Here is an 18,355-nt window from a genome sequence, read left to right on the forward strand (position 1 = left end):
TTTATAGTACCTTTACTATCGTATATTACTATCACAGACCAGAGGCAAGGTCAACATGAGAATAAAAATTTTATCATGATCCCGGAGCCATTAGCCAAGTTGATGGGCTGTGACAGTTACCTCAAAGTCTGAAGAGTTTCTACAGAACTCTTAGCTAAGTGAGGCGAACCTGATCTGTATGTGTAAAGTGTGCACACACGTGCACAAACATTAAACAGTAAGACTTAAGATGCCTAAGCAGAAAAAGGAGCTTGCCAGACAGGCCTGGTGACCTGAATTGGATCCTAGGAACACTCACGTGGAACAGAGTCAGCTCCACAAAGATGTACTCTGGCTTTCACGTGTACACAGGGCATGCCTACCCACACATACACGATACATGTTCATGGGTGTGTGTATGCACACACACTAAACACTTCATATAACCACTTAAACACTTCATATATTCCCAAATGTAAAAATATAATAAATGCTTCATATATTCATAACCAAGCTTTTATTTATAAAAAAAAATTAACATTTACCTACTTACTGTATTTTTTTTTTTTTACAAAGGTAATCATTGGGTTTTATAGGGCTTTTTTTTTTTGACAGGGTCTCAGTCCATAGTCTAGACTGGCCTTGAATTCTAAACTTAGCCTCTTCATGCATGAATAAGTATAATCCCCCTATGCCCAGAAGCACAAAGGACTGGCATTTTTTTGTTTCTCTGGTTTATTGCTGGTTAGTTATTTGGTTAGAAACCCAAGAAGGATTCTTAAAACACAAAAGAATATCTGTTTTTGCTTTAAACTCTTAGAGACAAAAATGACACACAATCAAAAGACAGTTAATAAACTTTTACACTTTGATTTGATTTAATATGATGTGATTTTGTTTGTTTGTTTGTTTTGTTTTCAAGACAGGGTTTCTCTGTGTAGCTCTGACTGTCCTGGAACTCGTTCTAAGATCTGCCTCTCTGCCTCCTGAGTGTTAAGATTAAAGGCCTGAGCCATCACCACCTGTCTATGCTGTTTATTTCTAATTATGCCTTTTCTTTGGCCTATTTCACCAGTTTATCTTACAGAAATACAAAGACTTCTTTCGTGAAATGGATATAGGCTGTTACAATATCTTCCAAGTGACACTTCTATTATTTTATTATACAAGTCTGTTTCTCACAAGAATTTCAAATCTCAAAAAGCAAACAGGAAGCAGAAAGAACTTCAAAACACTATAAACAGGTAATATATATGTTAAGCAACATTAACGTGAGTTCAATATTAACTAAATACCTTCTAAGTCCAAGAGGTCTTGGGAGTCGGGTTTTGAATCCTTTGGATCTATGCTCTGGAGAATCTGCAGGGCTCTATCCATTTTACCCTAGAAAAGCAAACCAGGAGATGCTGAGAAGTCCAAAGAGTTACCTGCAGTAAGTGGAAAAGCACTGTTCCCAAATATTCCAAAAAGATAGTACATTTTTTTAAAAATCTTGGTAGTTTATTAAACAAAAGGTCAATACCTCGTCTATATAAACAGGCTCAGGTTCTGATTTCTTAATCTCCTCCACATCATCATCAATTACATTCAATTTGTCTGCCGTTGCTACAGAAACAAAATAAGTTCTTTTAAGTTTTTCAACATTACAACGTAGTCATTACATTTCTAAGTGGCCTATTATTATCCATAGGAAACAAGTAGGCGCTCCTTAGTCTTCACACTTCATAATCGATACATTACACAGTCATCCCTTTACACCACAATATTTACTCAGCACTCAGTCAGAGTGCCAATCCTCCTTCCCAGTGCTTAGATACATGCAGGGAGTGAACAGAATCATCCAGGGTTCGTAGGACTCACATCAAGTGGGACAGAGAACAGTATCCATGGGCACTGTCACTATTGCTGCGACTTTCTTGAAAACTGACTGTTACTACTGAGATGAATAATATACAAGGAAATAGATTTTTATCACTAAGCCGGTTTCACTGATAACTGTATGTTCCATCTACACTCTAACCTTCTATATTTATAAATAAAAATAAAACTCAACCTATATTTCCTGTTTGAACAAAATATAGACCCGACTTAGCCTAATTCTGAGTTACAATAGTATAAAGCTACAAAAAAAGTATTTCATAAAGAGGATGTTTTAAAAATAATTTATAAATATGTATATCCTGAAAACTACTTATTACAAGTTCTCTGGAGCACTGTTAGAATTTACTCAATTTTAATTAAACTTTGATGGAAACAAAATTACTACTAAAAAACAAAGTAACTAAAGGATGAGGTCCAGCAGACTCCTCCCTTAAGTATTTGTCTAGCTTTGAATTAATTACATGTAAAGAGAGCTCAACAAGACACACAGTGAGAGTCAAGACACCTTCCATGCCAGGCATGGTGGCCCAGGCCTCTAATTTCAGCACTGGGAGGCACTGGGTAGGTGGATGTCTGTGAGTTCAAGGCCAGCATGCTCTACAAAGAGAGTCCAGGACAGCTAGGACTGTTACACAGAGAATCTCTATCTCAAAAAAACAAAACGTCAAGATTGCCTTTACTATTTAAAAATGCTACAGAAGAGAGGCTGGACTCTCACTTAGGGTATTGCACATACTAGGAAGTCATTTTACTAAACAACAGACCAGTCTCTTCCAACCATGCCAAGAGGAAAATCACTGAATAGGATGTCTTCTATGCTTTATAAAGCTACCTGAAAAGTTCCCAAGGCTCCTATCAACTAAGAAAGCCAGAGAGAAAGCAATGCACTCTATATCTACGTGAGTAAGTCTCCCCTCACCAAACCTCATTTCTCCGTGTGCTTCACTCTACACTACGAACAGTGTGCATGACGCATGACATTTTCACCATATGCTCTTTCTATAGAACGGGGAGGTTCAGCTCTGCCTCAGCAATAGTCTGAGTGCACTCTGAAGCCAGGCTGGAGGCCTTTAGAATTCTGGCTCTGTCCCTTACTAGACAAGCTCCTCCACCTCGGCCTCCTTTATCAGGACAGCAAGCTTCCTGACTCCACAGGTAGGAGAGCAACAGGAGAGCACTGTCGGGTTAACCAGCTGGCTGTCATCGTCAGCACTACTCTAAGCTCTCCCACAGCACGCCTGGGCGACAAATGCCTATGTTCTCAGGAGGCTGACTACACAATTCATAGTCGCAGGTGCAGGTCAGTGACCACAGTCACACCAAGGTGGAATACAATGTAAAACTTAAGGACTCACAAGGCTTGTCATCTCGCTCAGCACTTTCTGACTTGGGCCTATGATGTCCTCACCTTCACTACAGTTCCAAAAACATTTTGTACAGATCAGATACAAACTGCTTCTCAGGCTTTGATTTAAATACTTATTTTACATAAACATCACTACACATATCAACACCAGAAAGATATGAAATACAAAGTTAAGAGCTCCTGGGTCTGACAGGAGATAAATTAGTTCCTTCATCTAGCTAAGAAGTAAGTTAAGTTGCAAAGCTATAGACACACAATTACAAAGAAAGCAAATGACAATTTTTTTTTGGTCCTGGATGGCCAGAAACTCACTCTGTAGACTAGGAAAGTCAGGAACTCCCAGACATCAGCCTGCCGATGCCTCCCAAGTGCTGGGATTAAAGGTGTGTGCTGCCACGCCCAATTCCACCCACTCAGGTGTCAATAATAAATTCAAGGGAAGCTAACTTCAATAGGCTGAGGCTTCTCTGGGAACCAATACCTCTGTCAACTTACCAGTCTCAACCTCTGTGCTTAAGTCAGTCGTTACAAAGTTGGAGGGGAAGAGTCCTGTCCCTCTGTGATTTTCTCCTTCCCACCAGTTGGCGTCACTGCAAACAGCATGAGAAAGGTCATTTGCCAAAACAATGAAACTATCTCTGGAAAAATTGAGGGACAGGGGTTAGGAGGAAGGATAGACACACAGACAAAACTACTTGCTGGCTCAAGCATGCTTAGTTTTACAGATATTGTCAAATATTCATTAGCAGACTGGTAGGTCCGATTCCTTCCACCACCACCACCACCACCCCCAGCATGGGCAGTCGTGTTCCCCACACTTGGTACCTGCCCATACCTCATCCATACCACAGAAGGCGAGCCGCTTCCTCAAGCTCAGCAGCGCTCTCCAGGGCCCACTAGGAGTACACTGCCCCTCCTGCAAACTGCTTTGTTTTTTTCTTTTTCCGAGACAGTTCAGTTTCTCTGTGTAACCTTGGCTGTACTGGAACTTGCTCTGTAAACTGCTTATTCTCTCTCTCTCTCTCTCTCTCTCTCTCTCTCTCTCTCTCTCTCTCTCTCTCAGATTTATTTATTTATTTTATATGAGTACACTGTAGCTGTCTTCAGACACACCAGAAGAGAGCATCTGATCCCATTACACACGGCTGTGAGCTAGCTACCCTGTGGTTGCTGGGAATTGAACAAGAGCTCTGGAAGAGCAGTCAGTGCTCTTAACCACTGAGGCATCTCTCCAGCCCCAAACTGTTCATTCTTACCTTTCCCTGTTTAGTTTTTCCTACTGGATCTCAGGTATTTTTTGCATGGACTTTAGTTCTTTTCTGCATTTAGAATGGCAACCGCCTATCTGAATTAAGACCACTCCTGCTTTCAGGCCAATTCAGTAAATTTTCTCTGTTGTAGATCTTTCTCTGCCCTAAATTACTGTCGATTAACCCACAGACTTGTCTAATAATTCAGATTTTCTTTTTTGTCCATTTCCCATGTTTAGGTTACTAAATCACAAAAGCTGTTTGTGCTGTGTGAAGCAAACATTATATAAAGAGCTAATCGATGCAGCGAAAATCACTAAAAGTTCACTAAAGAATGCTCCTAGCCTCACAGACTCGATTTAACAGTGCAGGGGTGGGGTGAGGTGGGATACCCGGAGGTCCCATCTGCTCAGAGGAGAAGGGGAAGAGGGGATAAGGGTAAGGATTATGGGAGAAGATGACCAAAAAATGGGCAATGAGCAGAATGCAAAGTGATTAAGTAAAAAATAAATGTAATAAAAACAAATAAAAAAAAACCAACAAACCTAACGCCTGCCCTCAGCTGTCCCAGCAAGCTATGTCTGCTCTCAGGCCTCTCAGTGTCCCACTCTAGTCCAACAGTCTAGAGGAGCTCTTCAGCTGCAGTTTTGTTCTCTGTGGAGTCCATTACTTGCAGTCCATCATCACGCTCCAAAGAGAAAAAGCCTGCAGACGTCAGCACTGCCTAAGTTTTAGACATGTCATCTGCCTAGGAAGTAAATCCTATGTGCAATACATCTGTGAGGAGTCTGCGTCCTCATGCTGGCTAGGTATTTTACTTTCTGGACACCATCACATTTCCAAAATTTTTTGGGAAAATGAATTTCAAGAATAGTTTAAGTGGAACTTTATTAGCAGTTAATTTATGTGATATGAGAAAACCTAAATCTTTACAATATTAAGATTTATCACTCTATCTGTATGTTTGTAAATATAATGCATACCCTTACCTCTTAACTTCCCAAGAGTTACATGGTTTCTCCATAGAGGCCTTGCCTGTCTTTGCAGGTTATTCATTACTAGATCATTTGTTACTTTGTTACATGTAAGTATATGTGCTTAGGTGTGTATTTATGCACCACATGCATGCAGGCGCTGAGGCATCAGAAGAGGCATTGCATCCCCTGAAACTGGAGTCACAGATGGCTATGAACTGCCATGTTGATCCAGTAAGCCAGTCCGTGCTCTCTAAGTCCTCAAAACTGCTCAGGAAAATTTCCCTAACTATTGTGAATGACATCTTTCCTACTACTATATCTAATAGCTGGGCTGTGGTGGTGCACACCTGTAATCCCAGCACTCTGGGAGGCAGAGGCAAGTAGATTTCTGAGTTTGAGGCCAGCCTGGTCTACAGAGTGAGTTTCAGCACAGTCAGGGCTATACAGAGAAACCCTGTCTCGAAAAAACCAAATCCAAAAAACCAAGAAAAAAAAAAGTTTATATCTAATAACCCTAACTTAAACTTAGCTGTTTACCAATATCATTGATTCTCTTGGACTTTCCAATTGGACAGTCATAGTTATCTGGAAAGAGCCCCTTTTCTCAACTTCCTAGAAATTTCATGTGACAAACTGAATCTTAAGGGTGTTTTTGGTTTTGTTTTTCTTTTCTTTTTCATTTTGGTAGGACTAGGAAGTACATCCAAAGTTTCCTCAGGCCAGGTTCCCATCTTAGCCCTTAGTTGTCTACTAAAGTAGACTCCCAGGGTTAATGATAAAGCTGTCTCTGTGACTGAAGCCTCTCCTTTACTGAGTTCCACGAAGATGAGAAAGAGCTATCCGTCACCTAAATTCTTAAGATGGGGAATGATGTGTCAGTAGCCTGCAGACATTCTTTATGCTAATTTCTACACCAGCCAGGACTCTCCGTGAAAACACAGCCTCCTCACTGGCGTCTGTCACACGGGGCCTGCCTGCAGCTGAGGCAGGTGACTCCTGAGCAGTGAGGCTCGCTTGGAGATGGAAAGGCAGTTAGGCTGCTAGAATAAACATGGCATTTTCCTGCATTCCTTATGGAAAACTAAGACAATAAAACAAACAAAAACCGACCTTTTGTATTCTAAGACTTCAAAAGGGAGACGAAGTTTCTCCCATCTAGTTTTAGGTCTTGGGCTGGCAATGCAAGCAACTCAGTTAAAGCCACTGCCCAAGCCTGACAACCTGAGTGTGACCCCTAGGACCCAACGGAAGGAAAGAACTGCAAGTTGTCCTCTGACCATCACATGTATGTCACGGCACACATGTGCACCCTCCCCATAAATAAATGGGTTTAAGTCTCAGAACCAAAGAAAACTTGAGCTGTTCTCTCCAGCTATGAGCTCTAACTAGAACAACTCCCTGACGACTCTTGTTAACGACAGTGGCAAAAGGACAGCAATGCCTCGAGGGGTAAGGTCATCCCGTAAGAAAACTTCGGCTACCATAGGCAGCGAAGCGCAGACCTCAGACACTGCGCAGACACTGTCCCAGTCGTTTCCTTACAGCTTCTTTCTCACTTTCTCATCAGCCCTTCTCTTCAGTGCTTAGACGCTTTTTAGTTTCTTACTTGTAATTTGTCAAAGTCAACCCCAGGGGTTAGGGACATTACTCAGAGTCAAAGCACTACCCTGAATGTACAAGGCCTGGGTTCAGTCGTTAGCAGTGAAAAACACAGAACAAAAACCACTCCATCAAGATTCATCTGAAAAGCAGCCCTGGGGCAAGCCTCCCATATACCCCGCCTATGCCAAATGTGAACTGGTTCTTCGAGGCCTTAGGCAGCCTCTCTCATGATCTCACCATGCTCTGTCTTGCATGTCACTGTCTACACAGTCATTTTAACTCTCCTACTTAAATTTCACAAAACCAGAACTGTGTCCTCATTCATTTTTTTTATTATAAATAGTATATTATATAACATTTTCTCTATAAATACAACAGCAAAGCAAAACCATATGTATATAGCCACTTAAAAATAGGCTAGCCTGGGGCCAGCAAGACGGCTCAGCTGGTTAAGGTGAAGCCTAACAGCTAGAATCTGACCTCCAAAACCCTCGTGGTATGAGGTTAACACCTGCAAGATGTCCTCTGACTTCCATACCACACAGTGGTTGTGTAGGCATACACACATTCATACATGCATGTGTGTACACAAATAAATAAATGTACCTAATAAATTAAAACTACCCACCTTTACATCACTAGTATAGAACAACAGGTGCATGTGCCATCTTTGGTCATAGCAACAAGCTGTCTGGTCTCACTACTGCAAAGTTTCATCAACTTAAAAAAAGTAGTAAACTCATTTATCTATTTGTGTGGAAGGGATGGCAGAGAACAACTTCCAAGGTGTGTGTGTGTGTGTGTGTGTGTGTGTGTAGGGGAGAGAACAACTTGCAAGGGACAGTGCTCCCCTGCCAGTATGTGGGTCCCAAGGACTGAACTCAGGTGCTCAGACTTAAAGACAAGAGTTCTGATCCAGGGTCAGCTCGACAGACCATATCCACTTCTTTTAAAAGTAGAAACTTTATGCAGAAATCTCAATTCTCTATAACCTCACTATTTGGGAAACTGGGACAGAAGGCTTTAAAGGCCTTGTCTCTAAAAACAAACAAAACAAAAAAAGAATACAGAACAGAATTAGGATCAAAACACATCAATCTAGTTTGTTTCTTAGAACTGTAAAAGATAAAGGAATTGTGAGGGAACTGGGTATCTGTGGAGGACCCAAACATGGCTTTATTCATAGCCATTTTTTGATTGCTTTGATCAGGGGTCTTACTGCCTAGTTTAATCTTCAAGAAAATAGTAAGAGAATATTATATTATTTGACTAAAAGTCAAAAGCATGAGTATTCCTTATCCTCACCTACAGATACTATATATTTTCAGACTAGTCCACACAGACACACAAAAAAGTATAAAACATACCTGTCATCCAGAACAGTAATAATTTCGCCATGTTTAAAGGTGAGTTCGTTGTCCTCGACAGCTTCAAAGTCGTACAAAGCCCTGACTCTCCTTGTGGCCTTGTTATTTAACTGGCTCTCTGCAGGGGGGTACAAAGCCTTTGTCTCCACCTGCTGCTGCTGCTTCTGCTCTTGCAGCGATAACTCAATAGCTAGTTGGAAAAATTAAAATGTAAGGATATCAGAATTAATTTTAACATCTAAAAGCCTTTTTAAAATACTAGATAACAATATTATATTTAAGAATAAGTCAAGTGTATTTTTCTAAGACAGGGTCTCATGTAGCTTTGAGCTCCCTGAGGAGTTGAGGTAACCTTTAACTCCTGATCTCATTCCCACCTCTCACGTTGTTGGGACTTGAGGCATATGCCAGTAAGCCTGTCCAAACAAATACTAAATGGTTAAATTCATGAGGGGACAGGGACACATGACATTTTTTAAAATAACATTTTTGCTCATCCCTTATTATCATCACAGTCTGTAATATACAGCAATTATTTTTATAGCAAACAGATTGTGACATTATAATATGGGTAGCTTTCCATATAGGACACTGTGAACATATTTCTGTGCTTGAGTCATAACTTTGGCATTATGAAAAGGTGAAATGTAATCTCCCCAAAGGTAGAACATTAAATATATATTACTAAAAAATTAAATGAATTGGGTTCATCTTATGTCTTTGCTTCTCCTGACTTTTAAGACCCTACAGCTTTTAGACTTGAGGTAAAATTAAAAGCCTGCCCATCTTTCTTCTAATTGTCCTTTCAATAAAACCTCCTAGTGAGACTATTTTCAGCAGCACCAAATGATGCTTGGTCACTTACCTTTAGCTATGTCCTCATCCTCCTTGCTTTTGTTCAGTGATGGCCCGTTTTTGGCAGCAGCCGAGACAGTCTGTAAGCATGAGTAACATGAGCACAACTATTCTTTCAAAGGAAGCGCAAGCTGTATAATTACACGTAGATGCTAATTAAAACATACTGGTAACTCAACTCATTTAAAAACTGAGGTTCTTCATGATCATTTAAGTAGCTGTTCTGAAATACTAACACTAAACATCAGTTTTCAAAAAAACATACAAGAAAGGCACACACGGACTAATATTTTACATAAATCTAAGTATCTGACACAGAAGTTGGCATAAAGAAAGTACTGAAATTTTTACAGACTGAACAGAACTTGAATCTCGACTGTTGAAGGTCTTTTATGCGGGAGAAGCACTCAGAAGCTACTGGCTCAGAGCTTGGACAGAAAGAGGGCACATCTCCTGGGGTACAACTCAAGTTCTCGGCTGCTACTCCAGCTGGAGAGTAGCTGCCTCTGGTGCACACAAGATCCTCCTCAGTTTGATGGCCCCAGGACAGGTGTCCAGGACTCGGAGCCATCAACAGCTCTTTAACAGCCACCTCGGAGAACGGGGAGCAGGAAGGACAGCTAGGCTGCTCTTTATTACTTATTAGAGTGCTGACCCTTCCTCACACCTACTAAAGCTGGCCTCACATCTCCAAATGACTCTCTGGTCTCACACTCCTACAGCACATTGGTTTCCTACCTCTGCCATATTCACTTTCTCAGGCAATTCTCAACTCCATGACTCCTTCACATCAGCCCTTTCCCACCATCTCTTCATTCCACTCTACCTAACATAACACATTCAAGTCTCAATGTGTTCCTTCTCTCTGCTCTCACCATTGCAATCTGTGATCCTTTTTGATTCTTGGTACAAAGACAGACAGCATCTTATCTTCAACCATCAGCCCTTATCACTGATAATTTAAATTAGTAATTTGTTTCATATATATGACCATCTTTCAAATTTATCATCATTTTCTTAAAATTTTTAACTTATTTCAGAGGGAGAAGGGGATATCTAACAATGTATATGAGATCAGAAGACTTTCTGAGCTGGTTCTCATCTTCCATTTTTACATAGGTTCCTGGAACTGAGCTCAGGTCATATCAGATTTGTGTAGCAAGTACTTTTACCCACAGAACCATCTCACCAGCCCCTTATCATTAATCACTTAAACATAAGGCGGTGGGCTGGAGAGATGGCTCAGTGGTTAAGAGCACTGACTGCTCTTCCAAAGGCCCTGAGTTCAAATCCCAGCAACCACATGGTGGCTCATAACCATCCGTAACGAGATCTGAGGCCCTCTTCTGGAGTGTCTGAAGACAGCTACAGTGTACTCACATATAATAAATAAATAGATCTTTAAAAACAAACAAACAAAAACCCATAAGGTTGACTTCAACATCCTATGCTTTTCATATGATTCTACACTTTAGAGTAGCGTTTGATACATTATTTATATCTGGTTCACTTTTCAAGTTTTTGGTATTTAGAAGAAAAATACCAAACAACTAGATGTCTCTATTAAATGGAATCTATCTAAGTACTACATTAGACTCTCAGGAATGCAGATGGGACCGGTCAGACACTCCCTGCTAAGAGCAAGTTGGCCACTCCGCATGAACGTCCCTGCTGCCCAGCCTGATGGCTTGAGTTACATCCTCAGGACACACAAAGCAGGAGGAAACCAACTTCCACAAGTTGTCCTCTGACCATCACTCTCTTGCTTTGACACATGTGTGCACATGCACACACACGCAGATATACAAACACACGTACACACATGAGCGCACGGAAATAAAACCCACATCCCTTGCTAGCTTTTGTATTAGTACCTTCAGACAGTAGAGGGACGACCATGATCTGAATAAATCTCTCACCTGGGAACCTGCCGAAGGAAAAGTGACTCCTTCTTCTTTCATGGACTTAATAGTTGCAGATATCAGACTAAATTGGGGGTCCTTCTGGAATTCTTCTGACCATTCAACCATTAGAGATTTTAGTTTCTCACATACTTTAGGATGAGCCTTTTAAGGAAGTGGTAAAGAAAAGGGAACAAAAACAAAACAAAAATAATCCTGAGTTAAAGTAAATAAAAGTGCACGGTGCCAAGTCTGCCTGCCACCCTGAGTTTGGCCCCCAGAAGCATCCATTTAAGAGAGAAGTGACTCCCCATAAGCTGTCCTTTAACCCCCAAACCTGCCCTGTGCATGTGTGCACTCACAAAATAGAGGAAAATGGTTTCAATTTATTAACAGAGAATCACCACCAAAATCCTGGCTAAGATAAACAGAGACATGGCAGGCATCTCGAGATTAGCCCGGCAACTGACAGATGCTTAACTTATTCACAGTCAGGTACAGCTGCTTCATGAAAAAAAAAATCACCCCTCCAGAAACACTTGTTGTTTGAATGACTAGAAATATTTTATACCAAAGGCTATTTGCTCTGTTGTCTTAATATTCTCATCATGAGATTGGGATTTTCACATCAACTTGAACAGCATCACAAGAATGTTGCTTCACAGTTTGGGTTTCAAAGAACACAGAAGGGGCCTCCACTCTGCTCTAATACAAAGGCCTCTGAGCACTGACTCTAGCAGAAGTCAATATAGAACGACGGTAATGTCTGCAGTCAAGACTCACAGACACCTAGATCTGAATCTCAGTCAGAGATAGCCAGACACCCGTATCAACTATACCACTTTCTAGCTATGTGACCTTGGCAAAGCCAAGTTTCAATAGTGGTTGTTAAAAATAAACAAGGCAGTCTACATAAAATGGCCAAAGCAGTGACCAGACCTTAACCAAGAGGAGTTCTTACCAATAATATATATACACACAATTATATATATTACACATGCACACTCACACATACATACAAGGAAGAAAACAGCCAGAATGCTATTAACTATCAAAAATCAAGGACAAGAAGTTTTAACTTATTTAAAAGTGGTTTCATTGGTAATGCAACTTTATTATACATATTATACATTTAAATTAATGCACAGCACAATGACTTAAACTTCTTTTCAGTTTAGAATTTACCTTATTTTTTATCACAGCACGCACTTCTGTTGCAAAATCACGAGAACACACTTCTAAATGAAATATCTTTCCACAGTTTGCCACACAAGCTCCAAGAAGCTAGCAATTAAGATAAAAACAAATATATAAACATCAAGATGGTCTCTGGCTTAAGTTGCTGAATTGATGTATTTTTCACAGGGTCAGGTGAACTTTTACTCACGGTTAACGCCTGCAGAGCAACATGAGGGACCTTATGGTTTACCCTTTTCATGATGGCTTTCAGGCAATCTTTCGCTCTAAAAAAATAGGAGAAAGTTAAAAACTTTTTAAGTGTTTCAATTCAAATGTTAAAAATACAACATATTTCCTAATTAAAAGCTTTAAAAATAAAATTCTACAAACATCTTTGTTAAGTAAGAGTGTGGTTTTTCATACTATCGTTCACGGATGTTATAAAGCTGCATATTCTAATATCAAGAGAAAAATCACTTTACCAAAAAGCTAGTCAACACAGAGGACTATACTGTGCAAATGTTTCTTTTCCACAGTCTGACCTTCCCATCAGCCTCATCCTGAAAAAGAGCTAGCCCAGCACACAGTGGCAGAAGGCTCCCCACCCGTGATATGCTGACAGCCGGGGGCAGCACACGCTACACATCCTCCTCCCAGAGCAGCCTGACAGCTGGGTCCTATCGAACACCTTCAGGGTTTACTTTCACTCTTCCGTTATGTCAATGATTGTGTTTAGAAAGGCTCTCACAAAAGTCTGCTTCACAGACATGACTCCTCCAATAGCCAATGTATATGCACCCCTGCTATAAAGCCTTTAGTTATCTGTCTAAACACAGATCAGATTTCTTTTTGGGGGGCTGTGCGGTGGGGAGCTGGGGATTCAAGACAGGGTTTCTTTTTACAAAAAAAAAAAAAAAAAAAAAATTTTCTTATTTTACTTATGTAAGCGCACTGAAGCTATCTTCAGACACACCAGAAGAGGGCAACAGATCTTATTACACATGGTTATGAACTACCATGTGGTTGCTGGGAATTGAACTCAGGACCTCTGGAAGAGCAAGCAGTGCTTTCAACCACTGAACCATCTCTCCAGTCTAAGACATGGCTTCTTCGTACAGCTCTAGCTGTCCTGGAACTCAGAGATCCACCTGCTTCTGCCTCCTGAGTGCTGGGATTGACGGCGTACGCCAGCTCCACCGGGGGAACAGATCAGGGTTTCAGTGAACACTGTCTTTGTTTCTCAGGATAAGATCAATACAAAACCTAGCCTTCTGGAACTCTCTACTTCTATCTTCTAAACCAAACAGCTAGTTAAGTAAGCAGTTACATAGCAAATGTAAAGAAATGCTTCCAAAAAATCTTCATGTCAACGCCCTTTCACATGGAGACACGGGCCAAGCAGGCTCCTTACCCATTGGGAGTGCTTCCAACCCTGTCACAGATGTCCATGATCAGACTCCAGTCTTCTGTGGTGTTGTACTCATTTGTGGCTTTTTCTGTAAGATGTATTAACATACATAAAAATTACAACAGCTCTTTTAAAAAGCATTAAGATAGCAATGAAAGCCAACAATTAAGAATCTACCTTTTCTCTAGATAAAGACGGAGAACTGAGGATGAATTTCAGAAAAGAGTGCACTTCTACTATCTTCAGTTTTTCTTTTATGTGCTTTCAAGGTTTGGCTTTTTTGTTTGGTTGGCTTGGTTTTTACGGCAGGGCCTCTAACTCTAACACAAGTTGGCCTGGAACTCATAAAGGCCTCACCCTGCTGGTCTGGAGAGATGGATTGGTGAGTAAGAGCACTCACTGCTCTTGCACAGGACCTGGGTTCAATTCCCAGCACCCACATGGTGGTTCACAACTGTCTGTAACTCCAGTCCTAGCATACACATAATATATGGACATACATGCATACAAAATGCTCATATACATAAAATAAATGAAACTAAGCAAAAAAAAATTATATATATATATATTTTAAAAAGTCTTATCCTACCAAGAGCTGGGAATACAAACATGAGCTACTAGGGCCAACTTCAATTCAGTTTTAAACTGTATCCTATAATAACATGAACTAAAACTAAGTGTTCTCAGATATACCAGAAAAATACCTTCTAAAATTAATTATCACAACTGCAATCATCCATAATTTGCAACAAGTTTTTAAAATGTATCATCAAAGAAATGTGCATTAAATAATTATCTTTCTTTTTATTTTACATTTATCCGGAGTGTATGCATGTGTATGCACATCCATGCGCATGTAAGCATGGATGTCTCTGCTCACGGTGGAGGTGGGAGTCATTCTCTCCCACGTGAGTCTCAGGGACTGAACCCAGCTTGCAGGGCTTTACTACCTGACCCACAATGGCGCATTACACATTCGGTGAAATGCTATTCTCACCAGCGAGGAGGGAAACTGATGAGTAAGATATTAAGTACAGAGACTCCACTGTGATAAGAGAACGACACACATGAATGAAGGCCCAGAGCAGCGCGAGTCTCCTGCTGTGCTGTTTTGTTTTGTGCCTAGAATGCTGAGTGGAAGGGAAGCTAAGAACTGAAGGCCTTGCCATACCTGCATAAAGGTTTAAAGTATCTTTATAGAAGTGTAACTCCCATTCTAATGCAGTTCACACATTTGGCAATGAATGGCAGTATAGCTGGTGTAACTATAGGCTTATGTAACTATCAACACTAATTTTAAAGCATTTCATTTTCTCCAAGGAAATCTGTCCTGGGGGCTAGTAAGGTGGCTCAGCAGTGAAGAGCTCTGCTTTCTCTTCCAGAAGTGCAGGTTCAATTCCTGGCACCCACACTCCACGCTGGCTCCCAGCTGTTTTCAACTTCAATTCCAGGGAATCCATTGCCCTTTTATGGCCCCTATTAAGTACCACACAAGTAGTGCACAGACATAGCAGGTAAGTGACCATACACACACACACACACACACACACACACAATTTTTTTAAGTCCTTAAAAATAAATCAAACAAAAACCCTGAAGAAATCTGTTCTCAGGACAGATACCTCCATCTCTTCCCGTGTCAAGTTCCTGTCAGTTACCTAGTTTGTCTTTTCACACAAGTACAATCCTAAAAGTTTCTGTTGTTTAGTATGATGTTTTCCAGTTTATCCCTGTCATAGCTGAGCTGACACTCTATTGAACAGATATACCAATTCTATTCTTCTCATCAGTTTATTGAATTTGCTTTTTTGGTTAACAGAAATAATGATTTTTGCAATCAACATTCATGTGTGCGTCTTAGGTTGATACATGTTTGCATTCCTCTTTGACATGTGGTTAACAAAACCCCTGGGCCATATGGCAATGTTAACTTTCAAAGTTTTTCACAATAGGTATAATAGTGTACATTTCCATGGTTATTTATACACAAGGGCTTTTTGCTTTGTTTTTTGAGACACTTTTTGAGGCAGTTCTCTTTACATAGTCTAGGTTAATCTCAAACTCACTATGATGCCCTAGCTGGTCTCAAAATTACAACGTGTAATTTTCTGTGTGTCCTGCTTTAGTCTCGCCTCACTGCCCCACTCCCCACAAAAAGGCAAAAACAGAAACAACGCTAAGACAGCATTAGGGATATAATACAGACAGCATTCCCCCATTCTGGGACCCTATCTTATACCAGTATTTATGTGTGTGCAGAGTTACAAGAGAGTGGGCAAGTACAGGAGGGGAGGCGGGGAAGCGGGGAAGGAGGGAATGCAACAGATACCATGCATGGAGTCCCTGAAACAGATGTGAGGCAAGGCTAGAACCCAGGCTTGCCAACTCACCTGGAATCCCAGCCTTTGAGAGGCTAGAGCCAAAGGGGAAAAGCCCAGACCATCATGGCCACAGAGGGAGCTCCATGCCAGCTGGGTACTGCTCATTTCCACGTCCACATAAACCCAGCATGACAATGAGGAGGATTAAGATTTGTCCAGGATGGCAGAACATGTAACTCCAACACGCTGGAGGCCGAGGCAGGAGGATCAGCAAGTCTAGGTCAGCCTGGACTACATAGTGAAATCCTACCTCAAAAAGATGAGTAGGACTTCACACACTGGCCATCCTGTAGCTGTGTTGAGAATAATTCTTATTTACTGCCTCTTCTCCTGCCTCTTCCCTCACCTCCTACTATCACGGCAGGATCTTCACAACTGCTGTGTAGAGCACACCAAACAGTCCCGAAAGCCCTTGGTAAGCACCACTACCATTCCACGAATGAACGCATGGTGTGCTGGATGTACTTCTGTATTATCCTGTGATGCTCGTGCAATGGCTGCAACACGCTGCAACGCAGCCCAGGTGACATCTCAGGCGAGCCTGGGTCTTACTGCGTGAGCACCTACCACAGAGCTTCAACTGCAATACCCCGTGGCAACAAGAGGCAGCAGGCAGAGAGCTATGGCTCCAGCAGCCTTTGCCAGATCCCGAGGAGGCAAAGCCTCGGAGGGCTGCAAAGCGCTTACTTCTCCTATGCGTAGCTTTATCCTCTGGGTCCAAAGAACAAAGCACAGCTATTATTGTGGCTTTGTGCTTATCCTTCCTCTGCTGTGACAGAACCTACTATTTTCCCTTTTTATAATATATCACACTATAAAGTGTGAACTTCAAAATTAAAGGGCTGGAGGGGGTGGCTCAGCAGTTAAGAGCGTTGACTGCTCTTCCAAAGGTCCTGAGTTCAAACCCCAGCAACCACATGGTGGCCCACAACCATCTGTAACCGAGATCTGACGCCCTCTCTTCTAGAGTGTCTAAAGACGACTATAGTGTACTTACATATAATAAATAAATAAATGTATGTCACTTCTTATATGTAAGCCTAAAGATGTATATGTACATTCATATGCATATCTGACCCTTGTTTAGTATATAGTATAAACCAGGAACAGAAAAATATTTTCACAAAACTTACTAAGCAGTACCAACATTTAAAGATCTGCCCTGAGGCTGGAGAGATGGTGAGGTGATTAGGAGCACTTACTGTTCTAGCCCAGGACCTGGGTTTGATTCCCAGTACCCACATACTGGCACATACTGTTGCATACCCACAACCATCCATAACCCGTTTCAGGGGATCCAACAGGCATACACAGTGCAGATATGTGCATATGAACAAAATATTCATATACACAAGGTAAATCAATAAAAACTTTAGAAAAAAAAATCTGTCCTTTCTCAAGGCCAGGCATGGTAACTCACATCTTGAACCCTAGGACTCTGGAGACGGAGGCAGGAGGGTATCTGAGCTCAAGTCCAACCTGTTCTAAGTCAGCACTATACAGAGAAACCCTGTCTCAAAAAACAAGCAACAAAAGGACCTGTCCTTCCCCACCAACCTGAAATGTTAGCCCCTTCACTACCAACCTTGTTGACTACACCTATGTCCAATACACAAACAGTGCTCCATCAACCAGTCTGTCAGGCCTAATCTTGGATCTTCTAACTACTTCTGCTAGAACACAACTTTTCATGATTATTTTTTTCAGTTTTGGCTACATAATATAAACAGGTACAGAGTCTATTCTGGTAATCCCAAAAACCTACCAATAATACAAAAATACAGAAAGAAAATACTCTTTACTTGATTTGAGTCCCACAGAAAATGGAAGTATTCCGATTTGAATATCCCATCAACCCTAGTTTACTCTGTATAAATATAGGGCTCACAATTATTCTCTTAAGAATGTTTAAAATGTGAAGACTTTATAATGGCCTTCCAAAAAGGACTTCATTTTTCAAGTGAACGAAGTAACAGTTAAATTATGTACTTAGGAATATTTAAATTCCTGGAAAAGTTTAAATATTATAATTAAGGCCCTTTCTTTTACAGCACGTCACTCTGCCCAGTACTGGAACTGCATCTCACAGTTACCCAGTGTCAAAAGCAGAGAGGGGACAGAGCTCCAAAAGCCCGCCTGGGGCCTAACTGTGAAACTTCCAGAGTGTGGTGGGTGTAAGTCACAACACTGCATCACTAGGCTTTGATTA

At 41.1% G+C, this 18,355-nt stretch overlaps 1 protein-coding gene across 1 annotated transcript in view; it reads right to left on the reverse strand.

Moving 5' to 3' along the window:
• The window catches only part of Stam2 (signal transducing adaptor molecule 2), a 47,785-nt gene that overhangs the window by 11,720 nt on the left and 17,710 nt on the right, over positions 1–18,355 (reverse strand). The window contains exons 2-10 of the mRNA XM_052182481.1: positions 13,769–13,853; positions 12,566–12,641; positions 12,364–12,462; positions 11,197–11,343; positions 9,288–9,357; positions 8,423–8,612; positions 3,722–3,816; positions 1,502–1,584; positions 1,275–1,362 (exon numbers count right to left, since the gene is read on the reverse strand). Coding sequence (XP_052038441.1) covers positions 1,275–1,362; positions 1,502–1,584; positions 3,722–3,816; positions 8,423–8,612; positions 9,288–9,357; positions 11,197–11,343; positions 12,364–12,462; positions 12,566–12,641; positions 13,769–13,853 — 933 coding nt within the window. The remainder of the gene's footprint in view (positions 1–1,274; positions 1,363–1,501; positions 1,585–3,721; positions 3,817–8,422; positions 8,613–9,287; positions 9,358–11,196; positions 11,344–12,363; positions 12,463–12,565; positions 12,642–13,768; positions 13,854–18,355) is intronic.

Source organism: Apodemus sylvaticus, chromosome 5 (assembly GCF_947179515.1).
Source record: "Apodemus sylvaticus chromosome 5, mApoSyl1.1, whole genome shotgun sequence".
Taxonomy (NCBI): domain Eukaryota; kingdom Metazoa; phylum Chordata; class Mammalia; order Rodentia; family Muridae; genus Apodemus; species Apodemus sylvaticus.